The sequence below is a fragment of the Eptatretus burgeri genome, chromosome 13, assembly GCF_056783735.1.
Source record: "Eptatretus burgeri isolate ZD-2024b chromosome 13, Ebu_testis_v1, whole genome shotgun sequence".
NCBI lineage: Eukaryota > Metazoa > Chordata > Myxini > Myxiniformes > Myxinidae > Eptatretus > Eptatretus burgeri.
In genome coordinates, this window is record NC_140973.1 from 7,419,416 (window position 1) to 7,435,744 (window position 16,329).

The following is a 16,329-nucleotide window of genomic DNA, read 5'->3' on the forward strand; positions in this document are numbered from 1 at the left end:
GTGATTTTGGACTAAATGATGCAGAAATCAAGAAAATGACCAAATATCAAGACCTCAAGAATGAAGTGAGAAGATCCTGGAAGCTGAAGAATGCCAAAGATGTGCCAGTGATAGCTGGACCAAAAGGAATGATGACAAAGAACCTCACTGAGATATTAAAAATCGGGGCAATACCCCTGAGTGCTTACCTGTTCGTGTTTGGATAAGATAACCAGGCAACCACTGGTAGGCATGGATGACCCAAAAATATATATAATGGAGAAGAAAGTAAATACCTTTGGATTTTTTTTTGCTGTTCTGAACAAACCTTGGTACATCACGGGTGGTGAAGATGGTGGTCAAGTTTAATTGGAATTGTATGTGTAGTTTTGGAGAAGAAAGCAAATACATATCTGAGGGGGGGGGTAGCCCCCTTAAATTCCCTGAGAGCCAGATTTTTCTAATGTCATGAACAAACTTTGGTACGTCATGGGTGATGAAGGCTGTTGTGAAGTTTCATCAGAATTGTGTGTATTGTTTGAAAAGAAAGCAAATACCTCTTTGGGGAGGCAACTCACTCCCCCCCCCCACGTAAACTCCCTCTGTAGATCCCTTCAGACCCCTTTCTTTTTTTAATGCCATCACGGGTGATGAAGGTTGTGGTCTAATTTCATTGAAATCGTATGTATAGTTTCTGAGAAGAAGTTGCAAGTATTGGTGGACGGACGGACGGACGGACGGAGGACGTGCCATCCTATAAGCTAACTGGAACTACTTTACAGGTGAGCTAAAAACTATCCCTGGGAATATTATAACAAACCAACTGCAGTTGGAAGCTGTCCGGGGCTCAGTGACGATGCTGAAGAGAGCTCTCGGCACAAAAATTTGAGAACAGAAAACGTCACAGCTTGGTCCATGAATCGTGACCCCTTTACTGAAATGAAGGTGGATACTTTCAATCTGCCCTGAGAGGACTCCATTCTATATTCTGAAACCCACATATGTCCATACACACACACACACACACACACACACACACACACACACACACACACACACACACACACACACACACACACACACACACACACACACACACACACACACACACACACACTTGGCCGATATTGGCAATTTTTCGGGAATCTTCAGGTTGGAGTCACCGTGATTACCGACTTCAGTACGTAATGCATACAACCCAAAAACCTTGAGTAGCTTTCACCGAAAAACGCTCCATTTATATCGACGTTTCAGGGAGATGTTCACAAACATTAATCTTTATAAACAGCTGCGTGTGACGGGTGGAAAAAAATTTGGCTCGGTAATTTAGAAAATTTAATATGGTAAATGGCTCAGAAATCGGGCGTTATCAAATATATTTTGCTTTGAAACTCACAAAGAGAAACATATAATGTTTGTAAAGCAAAACTGATAACCAATTGCTTTAGAAACAGGTGAGAGGACAAAGGAAAACCTGATAGAACCTCCATAAGATACGGGATGAAACTTTACCACCATGGCACCCGTAACAGGCATGGTATGTCCACATACCCGCGGAGAGTCCGTACAGATCCAAATCTACCCATATGTACCACGTCTGTGTGTGCTGTATACGTACCTCTACCTTGTAGTAACCGTCGACTGTACATCCCGATCGGGACACGAACTGCACTGTACAGCTCGGTAAGGCCGAAGTCACATTTGCTCTACGGCTCGGATACGGCGGCCGTACCCCCCGAATTGACAGAAACGTGCGGCGGCCGCAGAGTTTCTGAGGTGGCCTCAGGGTGGCCCTACGCCGTTTGGCTATCTTTTACAGGCCGTAGAGGTCGCCGTGGAATTATAACGCGGAGTTACAACTATTTTCATTTCTACGTTGGCCGTAGCAATTCGACATGCCGTAGTTGTGACGTAGTTGTGTTCCACATCGACCGTACGTAGGGTGTACGGTGGGCTTGCGTTATCCGTGCGGCTGCCGTCATCTCTTATCAATGAAAAATGAATTTTGCCCTAAAAATCCAATTCATTTTTAAAAACCGAACAAAACGAAACGTTCATGTTTGTTCACGCGTCTCCCCCACCTGTTCGAGCCGCATCTTCGCGCTTTGTTCATCCAGTTCGTCGGTAGAAGTCCTCGTGAAAGCATCTCTCGTGTGTCGATCGATACTTTACCTCGTGTTTTCACCTTGATTTGTGCAGTTTTTTTTTTTTTTTTTTTTACTCATCTTGTGTTTTAATTAATAACAAAAAAGCAATCCGATCACGTGATGTGACGGACTGTTCGGGCAAGGATTTAATTTCACAGAAAAACCGGTTGTAATTTGGAGTATCCATGATTACCTCAGACCGATGCGTTTGATGAAAGTAATTGTGGTTCTGGGGGGCATCATGTCTGATGAGCTGCCCTGGGGGCAGCGCTCACAGAGTGCGCGAGCGATCGGAACCCAGGCCAGAGCTCGAGCCTCTGTGAACCTTTTAGTCCATGGGCCCAGGCATATATCGGTACCATCTGAGGAAACCAAACTTTAGGGCTACTAAGTTATTGGTAGGGACTATATGATTATTTCAATATGTGATAACTGTTCCAGAAGAGCAGCTTCGTGTATGTATTTTGCATTTTTACCATTTTACCATTCTGAGATATTGACGTTTTGGGGGAAAATAAAAAAAAAAATCAAAATAAAAACCAAGGACCACTGGGAGGAAGTGGCAGAGCTGAAGTCCACGCAGGAGGAAGCAGACACCCGAATGTTTCTGCATGCAGCAGAGGCTGGGTACAAGGCTGTGGTGATCACTGCCGAAGATACAGATGTCCTCGTGCTGTGTCTTGCCTTCAATAAGGACATCCCATGCCCCGTGTATCAGAAGTGTGGTACGCAAGCCCGCACACGGTTCCAAGACATTGACAAGCTTGCTCGATCGATGGGAGACAGTGTCTGTGATGCCCTGGTTGGACTGCACGTGTTCTCCGGTTGTGATACAGTCAGTGCCTTTGCAGGCCGGGGAAAGATGGGCGCCTTGAAGCAAATGAAGTCGGATAAGACCTACCAAGAGGCCTTCAGTCAGCTCGGTCATACATGGGAAGTATCCACCGAGCTCTTTAAAAAGCTGCAAGAGGTCACCTGCCACATGTACGTGCCGTCTACCAACACCACGAAAGTCAATGAACTCCGACATCAACTCTTCTGTGCCAGACGGGGAGAGATAGAGTCCAGTCAGCTTCCACCATGTGAAGACTGCCTCTTCATGCACGTCCTCCATGCAAACTACCAGGCTGCTATTTGGAGGTACTGTCTGCAATGCCAACCCTATGTTCCAAGTCCCAAGGGTTGTGGATGGACCACTGATGATGATGATGGGAAGCTGCCCATCGAGTGGATGCAGGGTTCTCCAGCACCGGATGCAGTGTTGCAACTGCTTTCCTGCAAGTGTGGACGGTCGTGCAAACTCCCAGACTGCACGTGCCTCGCCAATAGCCTGAAGTGCACTGACATGTGCAAGTTGCGAACCTGCAGCAACCAGCCCGCTGATGTCGAGGAAGAGGTTGTAGACCTCGAGGACTCTGATGCTGATAACAGTGATGAAGACTAGACTACTGATCCATGATGTGAATGTTTTGGCACAATCACAAGGACATTCATGGCTACAAATATGCATGAGTAAAACATAGTGCATGAACATGCCACAGTAGCGTGGTGAAATTTGGGTTATCCGTAAATTTCACATTTTGGACGCTTGTTGGAACTTAGGTAGGGGAAGGGCAATTCCTTTAACTGTGGTAAAAACTTGTAAAATGTTCATAAATGTTTTCCTCATACAACATGTGCATGTTGTCGGCTACTGCGGTTCAGTAGCACTACCCAGGGAACTTGTATGACAATATTATAAATTAAAATGTACTGAAAATCACTAATCAGCAACATTTTGATAGGCCCTATTGTTCACCCCTTTCTGCCATAAAACAAATTCTGCCTTCAGGAATGACAGAAAGGATTATTCGGATGGTATAAATAAAGCATTTCAGACATGTATTTATGGTTTGCAGTTCATTCTAGCCCCATGTGGAAACACCAATTGCATCATTAGTGAATGTTTCTGAGTTTGCCTTTTCGCTTTCATTATGCGGAGGGTGGGTACATTCCAGAGATGATAACGACCAATAAGCTGCCAGTCTGCAATGGTTATCACATCAAAATATGATCTATATATATATATATATACACCAATTCAAAAATCATAACTAGGAATGGTTTCCTTGGATGGTACTGACAAGTGTAATTTCTGGCCTGGGCCCATGGACTATTTGGATTGGTGATTGTACCAGTTTACGTACAATACACCGCCACCCAAGGTCATTTACTCATCTTATTTTACCTTAAACATGGGGAATTTCAGTTGAAAGTGTCCTGAAAGTGAGTTTCCTTGGGGTCCAGGAACAGATTAATTCACTCCATTATTTCTTATTGGGAAAATAGTTTGGGAATCAAACTTTTTGCAATAGGAACAGCCTCCTGGAACGAATTAAATTCAGATTCTGGGGGCACCACGTACTGGTATACAGTATTCCGAACTGTAATATTTTTATTTCAGTAAAAAGAGAACTGGTATATATACCCACTCGTGACCGTCCGTCAGGCCGCACGTTCGCCTTACGACCCCCCTGCGGTTTCCTTGCGGGCACCTTGAAGCTACCTTGCGTCTGCCTTGAAAATTATATGGCTCCTGCAAGGACGCCCGAAGGTCACCGTGCGACATCAAATCAAAGACCGTATGGCACCCCCACGTTTTCGGTCTCCACAATTTCTAAATACGCCGTGCGGTTCCCCAAAAAATAAAAACATATGTGACTGCTACATTGTGTGACCGTGGAAATACTGCGGCCGCCGTATAATTGCTAGTGGCCATAGATTTTGGAGACCCCACGACCGCCGTGGCAAATGTGACTTAGGCTGTTAGAACACCGGCTTGGCAAGCGATTTCCAATTGCCCTTGATACAACTATGCACCGGGAAACACCCGTGCAATGTCCGAATTGGACAAATCAACACATTTTTGGAGTCGGAACTGCCGATACATTCAGATCTGGAGCTTACTTTTTGGAATTCTGGTTAGTTTAAGAGATTCTCTTGGTTATTCATATGCACAAATGAAATAAAGCTACGAATGCTGACGTCTCCTGGCGTTTATAAGCATTGCAATATACCCAGCAATTTGCAGCTTTGATGAACAAGCATTGGATAATATGAGTGAAGAAAGTGAAAAAAAAATCACTTTATCGTTAAGAAATCGTTGCGGCCCGTTCCAAGTCAAGGTGAGGTTGAGCAGGCCAAAAACATGGCGGCTTCAGACCCCAGCGAGGTTACCGAGGAAACGCCGTAAGACTCCAGACAGTGAGGTGGTTGAGGATTGCCTGATTAAGGATGTAATTAAATAAGGCCGTTAATTATCTTCAAAAGGGGTGTTTTAATTAACCCAAACACCCAATATTCACTTTTGCACTTCCTTGGAATTTCCTTCGTATTCATGCAAAGTTTCAGGCTGCTTGGTTTCATGGTTTTGGAGTTATGCAGGAGACACACACACACGCATGCACGCACGCACACATATACGTCTCCATTTTTTTTTCGACTTGGACTGGCATGTGATCAGTCTTTATAAATCATCTTGCAACCCAGACCTGTACTCTATATGAATTCAAGAAAACTTCCACCTGCCCTTCCGAATGCAGTGAACACAGATCTAAAGATATACGGTGCCGAAAGTCTTCACCCCCTTTTAAAATTTTCACCTGTTGTTGCCTTATGGCCTGGAATTAAATTGCATTAAATTAGACTTTTTCCACTTTTATTTACACATCATGACTCACAACTTCCAAGTGAAAAAACAAATTCTACAAATTTCAGAAAATTAATTAAAAATACAAAACGAGACTATCTTGGTTGGATAAATGTCCACCCCCTTATAATAGCAATTGTAAATTAGCTCAGGTGTAATCAATCACGTTCAAAATCACACACCAAGTTAACTGGCCTCCACCTGTGTTAAATTGTAGTGATTCTGATTACTTCAGAATAAAATCAGCTGTTCCTGTAGTTTTCATCTGATGGGTCGTGCATTTCAAAGCAAAGACTCAACCATGAGCACCAAGGAGCTTTCAAAAGACCTCTGGGATAAAGTTGTGGAAAGGCACACATCAGGGAATGGGTATAAAAATATTTCAAAGGCCTTGGATATCCCTTGGAGTGAGGTCAAGACAATCATTAAGAAGTGGAAGGTGTATGGTACCACCAATACCCTGACTAGATCAGGCCGTCCCTCCAAACTGGATGACCAAGCAAGGAGGAGACTGGTCAGAGAGGCCACCAAGAGGCCAATGGCAACTTTGAAAGAGCTACATGCCTTTATGGCAAAGACTGGTCACCATGTGCATAGAACAACAACATTCCAAGCACTCCACAAGTCTGATCTGTATGGTCGGGTGGCAAGAAGGAAGCCATTATTCATAAAAGCCCACTTTGAGTCCCGTTTGAGGTGTGCAAAAATCCATTCCAGAGATTCTGAAGCCATGTGGCAAAAAATTTGAGGTCTGACAAAACCAGGATGGAACTTTTTAGGCTAAATGCAAAACGTTATGTTTGGCACAAATCCAACACAGTACAACTCCCAAAGAACACTATTCCTCCTGTGAAGTATGGTGGTGGCAGCATCATGTTATGGGAATGTTTCTCATCAGCAGGGACTCGGGCACTTGTCAGGATAGAAGGGAAAATGGATGGAGCAAAAAATTTTAAAATCCCAGAGGAAAACCTGCTGCCCTCTGCAAGAAAGCTGAAATTGGGACGGAAGTTCACCTTTCAGCATGACAATGACCGGAAGCACACAGCCAAAGTTACACTGGAGTGGCTTAGGAACAAAAAGATAAACGTCCTTGAGTGGCCCAATCAGAGCCCCGACTGAAATCCAATCGAAAATTTATGGCATGACCTGAAGATTGTTGTCCATCAACGCTCCCCACGCAACTTGACTGAGTTTGAACAGTTTTGTACAGAAGAACGGGCAAATATTGCCCAATCAAGGTGTGCAAAGTTGGTGGAGACCGATCCCAACAGACTCACAGCTGTAATTGCTGTCAAAGATGCTTCCAGCAAGTATTAACTCAGGTGGGGTGGACATTTATCCAACCAAGATATGCTAGTTTTGTATTTTTAATTAATTTTCTGAAACTTGTAGAATTTGTTTTTCACTTGGAAGTTGTGGGTTACGATGTGTAAATAAAGGTGGAAAAAGTCTGATGTAAAGTAATTTAATTCCAGGCTATAAGTCAACAAAAGGTGAAAATTTTGAAAGGGGGTGTAGACTTTCTATTGGCAACTGTAGATTTGCCCACTAAGTGGGAATGTATAGCCATAGCTATCATAAAGCTGCTTTCCAAGATCCTTAAACATTTAAATTGCTCCCTGTACATCAATACCATGGCAACACCTGTTTTGTTTTATCCATAAGAGCAAGGCTCATGGAACAGCGAAGTTGAACTGACAATCAGGTAGTAGCACAAAAGCAATAGAATTAATGAACCAGAAAATAAGAGTGAGAGATACATATATATATATATATATATATATATATATATATATATATATATATATATATATATATATATATATATATATATATATATATATATATATATATATCAGCCATTTAATTGTCTAACTCAGCTTGGTATGATTAACCTCAGCGACTTGTATTTTTCTGTTTTAGATGACCATTACTTTGGCTAATACTCAGAAACTTCCCTGTCTAAATATAGATTAATATGCAATTGTGCACCTGCCTCTTTAAAAAGTCATTAATCGTTGCCCATAGAAATACCGCATTGAAGGTATACCCATTCGATATAACTGTTATAAATTTCCAAACTGCCACACAGGTATCCAATGAAATCACTGAGATACATGACATGTTAGGTCCAGTCAGTGGTTTGATGGCTAAAGAAGTAGGATGAATTGAACAGGAGGAACATCAAGAGTGAAAAAGCAGAAAAGGAAAAGGGAACTGTAATTTTTCCTTTACATTCTGGAAGTTGATATTTTTAACCAAACTTTTGTTTTTCTCAGCTCCGAACACACCGATCATCCGTCCATCCTTGTGTATAGCCTCACATGATGCCATATCTGTAAGATGGTCGTCTGATGATGCATTCAACGTGCGGTCATACGAATTGCAGTATGCTATTTATACTGGCAATACCAACCTAATCAGTGAGTACATGCATTGCATTTTTGTACCCACTAATCACATACCAGCATCACCTGCACATTACATGCTGTTGACATATCAACATCAATCTCACTAATCACATGCTAACTATATAGCAGAATCAGAGACGAGAAACTAGCATCAATGACCATCCATTAATCACATGCTAATGAAACACATTTACATCGAGAAAATCCATGTCATTTCCCCACCCTGAACCCGAGGAGTTTTTTTTGGTACCCCCTAAAACATGCCATGTGCACTGCACGAGTACATCCTCCAATTTTCAACTCATTCCTCCAGCGGTTTATGAATGCACAGATAAACCAGAACGGCACTCGATAGAGGGCATATCTCTGCCAGGCTGAACGGTTTACGTTTTGTATCCCACTGATAGACCGGATATCGATCCGGACCTTAACTAAAATCTAATCGGCTTGTTATTGTCACCTCACCAACTCCACCTAATTTTGTCAAAACTTATCCACAACTTTTTGAAATATCTCGCTATTTATCGTTATTTTATCCTATCCCTCAATGGTGAAGAATCACTTTTAAATTTCTAGTATTCTGATCCAGATCCAGATCTTCACCAAAATCTAATCATTTCATCCTCACACACCCAATCTGTCCACCAAGTTTTGTCAAAATCAGTCCATAACTTTTTGAGATATCCTGCACACAGACAGACATACAAACAAGAAGAAGACGTCATGCGGAGCACAATACTTGCAAAATCCATAAAACAAATTTGACCTCAAAAATAATTGGTTGTTGAATTCAATGACCAAATGTGTAACTTTTCTTTAAATATCAAGTCAATCGGATGAAAATTTAAAATTGTAGAAATTTGGTCTATGTTGACCTCAAAATAATTGTCTGGTTGAATTCAGTGACCTGAAATATAAATCCTCTTCAAATTTCAAGTCAATCAAATGAAAATTGAGGATTAAAAAAAATTAACCTTAGTTATTGACCTTTGGCCTATCTTGACCTTTTGGTCCATGTTGACCTCAAAAATAATTGGCTGATTGAATTCAGAGACCTGAAATATAAACCCTCTTCAAATTTCAAGTCAATCAGATGAAGATTGAGGATTTTATAAATCTCACCAAAGTTGTTGACCTTTGGCCTATGTTGACCTTTTGACCTCATAAACAATAAGCTTCTTGCTAATGACAAACTCTACCATGTGGTGAAGTTTCGTGAAGATTGCTTTAAAATTGTGACCTGTAGGCCATAAACACACAGACAGACAAATAAGAAAAAGACGTTGTGCAGAGCATGGTACTTGCAAAATCCACCGCTTCTCCAAAGGTTGCCATGGATACATCAAATTGTCCATTTCATAAAGATTAAAATTGACAATCTTAATCAGAGCTCAGATCAATCAGATGAAATTTGATTATTTTTCAGACTGAAATTGATTTTAGAAGTTTGACGTTGAGTTGACCTTTGACCTTAAAAATAGTTGCTTTCCTGATTCATTGATGGACTATGCAAATTATATTCAACTTTCAAGTTAATAGGATGTAAATTGACGATTTTTCAGCTGGATATTGATTTTAGAAATGTGACCTTGAGTTGACCTTTGACCTTTTGACCTCAAACATAGTTGATTTCCCAATTCAGTGATGCAATATGCTAATCTTGTTCAAATTTCAAGTCAATCGGATGAAAAATGACGATTTCAGAAATTTGACCTCAAGATGACCTTTGATATCAAAATCAATCGGTTTCTCAGTTGAGACTACCTCTACAACTTGGTGAAGTTTTGTGAAGATCGGTTTAGAATTGTGATCTGTAGGTGAAAGACAGACAGACAGTCAGACAAACAGACAAACAGACAAAATAACAAAATCGACAAACCAATATACCGTACTTGAAAAATCTTCGATTTTGCAAGTAACAAACAAACAAGGGGATAAAATCTATGTCCATCTTTGGTGGCAGAGGTAAAAATACAAACATTTCTAAAATTATATATATATAGATATATATATATATATATATATATATATATATATATATATATATATATATGTATATATATACACATACATACATACATGTATCTATGATATCAACTGTGCCTACCTGTCCCTTCGCTGATGGATTTAATCAAACGACAGCATATTGCACTTCACAAACATATTACGTGTTTATCTGGGTCTCGATGACAGTGTAAGATGAAGTAAGACAGTCAATATAAGAATCTTTCATAAGTAGTTTTGGTTACTGCTGTCACCCTCTTTGGATGTTGTTGTTGTTGTTGTTGTTGTTTATGTGCTTCCTTCATGTAGTGTTATATACTTTTCTACTGCTTCCAGAAGTATTACTTTATATAATATTGTGTGCTTCTTCCGTGTCCATCATGCTCTATTATAAAAGGTTCCTGCTGCCATAGGATTGAAACCGCTCCATTAAAGCTCCAAGTCCGCTTCTTCCTCTTCCCTCCTGGAAAGACAGGCTCTTTTTAACAGGCATTGTTAAGATTTAATGGATTAGTAATGTTTGTTCCAAGTAAATGGATTATTAGCTTTCCAATGGTTCCATTTTTTTAGTAGCGTCTCGCGTAGCGAACGCTGCTCTAAGAGAGCTCGGCGTTCTTCTTCTTCTGAAGACAAAACCTTTATATTAGGACTCAGCTCTTTTATATACAGGATCCAGATCTCCTTAAATACTAAACACCTGTACACATCCTCGCATTGACGGTGCCTTTTGAGAGCGTCTATCATGAATTTTTAAATATATTCGGACATTTGCTTTAAAGTTTGGAAAAGTTCACGTTACTATTTAAAGATTATTACATTTAATGTGTTGTAATTTCGTAAATACACTATTTATTTCGTAAATACGTAAATACACTATGACGGGTCTCACTATTGGCTTAATCAAGGCACGTGACGAAATATCGGAAGTTGTTGTTTTGTTTTTTTTAGCCGACAAAACCTCTAGGATGCTGCTCTTGGACACATTTGTCCTTGTTTATTATTCTACTATAGCAGGAACCCTTTAGAACAAGTAAAAAAAAGACGTAAAATATCAGAGCCCTGTTATTTTAGTAATTTTGCAATACGGAGTTAAAGAGGTAGCCCATATTTATGTACGACAAAAATGGCCGCCAGTCTACCAGTCGGCCATACTTTGATCAGATCACAAAATAAAGTGAGGTGCACGTGTATGCCATCACGTACTGTGCTTGCGCCAAGTTTGAACAAAATCAGACAATGGGCTGGGGACACATTTAAGTAACAAAATGGCCGCCAGTCGGCCATCTTGGATCTGATCTCGAAAATAAATGATGTGCATATGTGAGCCATCATTCGTTAACTGTGTGTCAAGTTCGAACAATATCGGTAAATGCATGTCCGAGAAATGGTTGAGGACATGTTTGACACCGGGTCTTTTTTTAACAACTAAAATGGCCGCCAGTCTACCAGTTGGCCATCTTTGATCACATCACAAAACAAAAAGACGTCTGTGTGTGTGTGTATATATATATATATACCATCATTTGTTGTCTTTGTGCCAAGTATGTATAAAATCTGTCCATACAAGTCCTCGACATGGTTGCGCACACACGGACATGAAAATCGAGACCAAATCCATAAGCCCCCGTTCCAAGTCCAATTGGGGCTAATAAAGAGTGACAGACACACAAATAGACAGACACTGCTCCTTATAGTAACAGAATATGATCGGTCTTAAGTATTCAAATGACAACTAACAGTTCAGACTTTGGTTAAAAGGGAAGCTGTTTATTAATCATGACCTCTCGCTCAATGAATGGGTTGCCCAGGTCATCTTTTAGAAAACATGATTATAGAGACAGATATGAGGCCTCAGAATCTCATGTGTGCTCTCTTTTGGTGGCTTGTTCTCCATTGGTGGATTGGCACGACATGAGTGCTTTATCCCCCCCCCCTCCCTCATCTTCAAATCAGCAATACAATATTGCATACACATAAATGATGATAATGGACTGTCAGATTTCACATTTGACTGTAAATGTTACACTATCTTTCAAAATTTCCAAATCTTTGTTTATAGCACTGTGCAGCAGTGCAGACAGCTGGTTGATTGTGCCCAACGTCCGCCGATGTGAGTACACAGTCCATGGGCTCCAGAGTGGGACACGTTACCTCTTCCTGGTGCGAGCTATCAACCAAGCTGGCAGCCGCAGCAGTCCTTGTGCCACTCTTAAAACCCACAGTAAGTCACACTCAATGCACTACTGACTGTTACAAGAAAAAAGATTTAATAGAATGACATCGAGAGAGACTCTACAATAGAGACACTCTCTTCTGGTCTTGCATCATCTGCTCTTTTCATGCTTTGTTTCTGCAGGGAGTACACGGTCCACCACCAATCCCCTTCTGGTGAAACTATCTAAATCCAGGATCAGTGCTCAACACCACTCATTTGTTCCTCTTTCTCCCCACCTGTGGAACTACCTTCCACATTCTTCCCTCCAGGTCTTCAAGACAGCTGTTCACCAGCATCTCATATCACCCCCCATCCAAAACCAGGATCTTTTCTTCCCTCGTTAACCTACTCTACACCCCCCTACTCCAGACCCCACTTTCCTTCTCGATCCATCTTGTCCACACCATGCATAGTTTCCTGCTCCCCACACCCATTGTTTGTCCAAGTCTCCCTCTATCTTGTCCTTCAACTCCACCATTGTTGTCCCCCACCTCCCACCTCTACTGTTCCTTTTGTCCTGTTACATCCTGATCCATTCAGTGTACTCGCTCTTCCACAAGCCTCAACTGTGTACAAAAATACATATTTTTAAATAATTATCTCATACCACAACTACATAATTTTGGAGAAATAATGCATTCACTCTTCACTCTCTCTCCTTCTCACATGACATCACCTCATGCCATCGAGCCTCTCATAATAATAATAATAATGCTTGCAAAGAGATTAGAATAATTAGAACTAGAACGGGCACTCATAGAGCGCATACCTTCGCCGCCACTACTTTTTTTGTTCTTGGTATGAGTGTGGGGAACTGGTTTCATATGAATGGTCTTATGACACAAACCACATATCTATAATGTCATGACCCCCCCCCCGACTTTCGGGGGCTACGGACTAAACAACAATCAACTCGCGTCGTTTTGGCGGGTCTTCACTCACAAACTCGGTGAATACAACATTTCAACAAGAGAAGGTAATCTCGTTTGATGCTGGTTTCATGCAAATCGAATAAGAATTGACGGAGTTATGCCGAAAACCGCATATTTTTCAAGGGCGTGACCCCCCCCCCCTCCCCGACATTTTACCCCAACTGGTGACGTGTTATGACGTCATTGTGTCACAAGATTGGGCATTAAATTCTGAACATTTTGGTGCTGGGTTCATGTAAAGCGGACAAGAATTGACCGCGTTATGACAAAAACCGCATATTTTTCAAGGTCGTGACCCCCCTGACCTTTGACCCCTAACCGGGAACAAGAGTATGGGCGTCATTGTGTCATATTGCATATCACAAGATGAGGCGTTGAATTCTGAACATTTTGGCGTTAGTTGCATGCAAATTGAATAAAAATTGACCGTGTTATCGTAAAAAGACGATTTTGACCTTTTCGTGACCTTGACCTTTGACCTGAACGATCCCAAAATCTAATCGAATGCTTCCTGGCTAATAACCAATCATCCCACCAAATTTCATGCAATTCGGTTTAATACTTTTTGAGTTATACGAATCACAAGATTACAAATAAATAAAGAAAGAAAGAAAGAAATACACGCCGACCAAAACATAACCTTTCGCAGAATGCGAAGGTAATTAATCTTCACTATGGTGTCCTCCCTCCTACTGTAGGCCAGCCTTTCAAGTTGGACGCCGAATCAGCACACAAGAAGCTTCGCATCTCACACAACGAGCTGTCAGTACATGGAGGGGAGGGCCCCACGAGAAGGCTACATGGTTCTCGTGGGAACTATGCCGTGGCTGGGAACCTGCTACTAGACAGTGGCAGGCATTACTGGGAGGTGCACATTCACAACTGCACCTGGTGGGTGTCAGACCAAGTGGGAAGCGATTTCGAATGAAAACATGCATATTTGGCTGACATGCTGACCGTGGTATGTAAAGTAATTGTGGGTATTTCCTATTGCTGTTGCAGCTTTGCTGTTGGTATTGCCAACACATCGACACCACGACAGGCCTGGCTGGGTGGAACCTCCGTGGCATGGTCCCTGTGTCGTGTACGAGGTGGCTCCTGCATCATCAGAGGCAACGGTGCAGATGTGCCATTGGGTCAACGCCCTTCACTACGCTGGCTGGGACTCATGCTCGACTATGATGGGGGATCGTTGTCCTTCTATGATGCTGCCGTAAAACGCTGCATATTCTCTCTTGCAGTTGTATTCTCCCAGCCACTCCTGCCAACGTTTGCACTTTGGGATGGTGAAATGAGTGTTTTAACAGGACTTCCTATACCTGACTACATTGATCAAAGGGAGTCGGTTCCAGATTGAATGGAAGGATGAGTCACTCCCCAGGGGAAATCAACTTAAAAAGAGGAAGGTGTGTGTGTGTTTATTTTTAATTTTTTTTGCAAGGCTCTTAAACATGAGGACAGGAACTCTTTATGACCTCAGAAGACATAATCAAGCCACTGGATGAACAAGAGATATGTCAAGAAGTGGACATCCCAGGATAATGACTCCCAATCAGAACATTCACATGACCCATCTGCACTATCAGTTTCAAACTTCCCAGAGTGCTGCAAGCACACTCCCTGGTCCTTACAGGATAAGTGTCTCCACCGTATTGAGGCGTCTCCATGATGCAGTGACTCGTGTTCGTACTGTCCAGCGTCTAAGACGAGCACCGTGACACATCCACGCAAGCTTGCAGTAGTGAAATCAGTTCGTCCAATGGACATGGAGGGAACGGGCAAGTATGTTCAGTGACCAATCCAAGTTTCTCCTTGAATGACACGATGGCTGTGCATAGGTCTACAGAAGATGCAATGAGCGATGTGCCCCAGTCTGTGTATTAGATGCCACAAATATTCTATGTGAAAGTGTCATGATGTGGGGTGGTGTTGCTGAAACCTCTCACAAACGTGATCCGTATCCATGGCAATCTGATGGCAGATCGACACATTAATGAGAGCTAGCAGCAACATGTGTTGTCTACCCTTCAACAATGTGGTCCATTAATCATCCTTAGGCACGATAACGCTCCTGCTCACAGGGCCGATCGAACAAGGAACGTTTTTGTCAATGCTGACGTTAATGTCATGACACCCAGACCTGCCGTCTTGTCAGATTTAAATCCAATTGAACATCTTTGGGGTATCATTGATCGTTACATTTGAACCTTGCCAAGACAGCCACGGGCGTGAATGAGCTGGAACGGTTGCCGATTCAGGTATGGAATGCCATGCCACAGGTTCAGATTAGAGTACTCATACGGTCGATGCAATGCAGTGATTGCTGCTGGAGGTGGACAGACTCGGTGTTTAGATTGTTACTTCCACATCAAATCCCGATGTGAAAACATTCCCCACAACGCAGCATTACGTGATTAGTTCACAATGAAAAGGACATGTAATTATTCAGCATTTATCTTTGTTAAACGTTTGCACCTCACCTGCGTCTCATGATGTCACAGAAATAAATTGCAACCACAGCAATCACGTGTCTGGTTTGTTATGGAGTGTGTGCGGGCATGCTCGGCCAAGGCAATTTTGCATACCCAGCAAGTACAGCACAGCACGGTAGGGATATCACCTTCATGAATTTTTTCCCACCTGTCAAGGTTTGGAGAAGGTAATGATATTATTGAATACTTCCATTGATGGAATGTGTTACTATGACTTGTATAAGACTTAACAAAACCCAAAGATGGCAAATAATTGGAATGAACAATGCTGGGATGTCCAAGTTGGATATCAGCTTAACTTCCACCAGACTGTTGTCAGTAGATTGGTCTGCAAACACCAACAAAACAATTATGTTAGACAGGCCTCGATCTGGATGACCTCCAACAGCGAAAAAGCAGCTCTGATAAGGCTTGTAAGACGTATTCCTTTGGCCATATGCACAGTCTTGTGACATAAA

The 16,329-nt window shown here is 41.9% G+C and overlaps 1 protein-coding gene across 7 annotated transcripts in view; it reads left to right on the top strand.

Annotated features, from left to right (window-relative positions):
• LOC147013771 (E3 ubiquitin-protein ligase Midline-1-like) overlaps nt 1–15,902 on the top strand; it is a 64,852-nt gene extending 48,950 nt beyond the window's left edge. For all 7 annotated transcript variants that reach the window (XM_085850974.1, XM_085850972.1, XM_085850973.1 and 4 more), the window contains 4 exons: nt 8,097–8,240; nt 12,292–12,453; nt 14,078–14,270; nt 14,382–15,902. In XM_085850974.1, the coding sequence (XP_085707100.1) occupies nt 8,097–8,240; nt 12,292–12,453; nt 14,078–14,270; nt 14,382–14,736 (854 nt within the window). In that variant the 3' untranslated portion in view covers nt 14,737–15,902. The remainder of the gene's footprint in view (nt 1–8,096; nt 8,241–12,291; nt 12,454–14,077; nt 14,271–14,381) is intronic.
• Nucleotides 15,903–16,329: the final 427 nt, after the last annotated feature.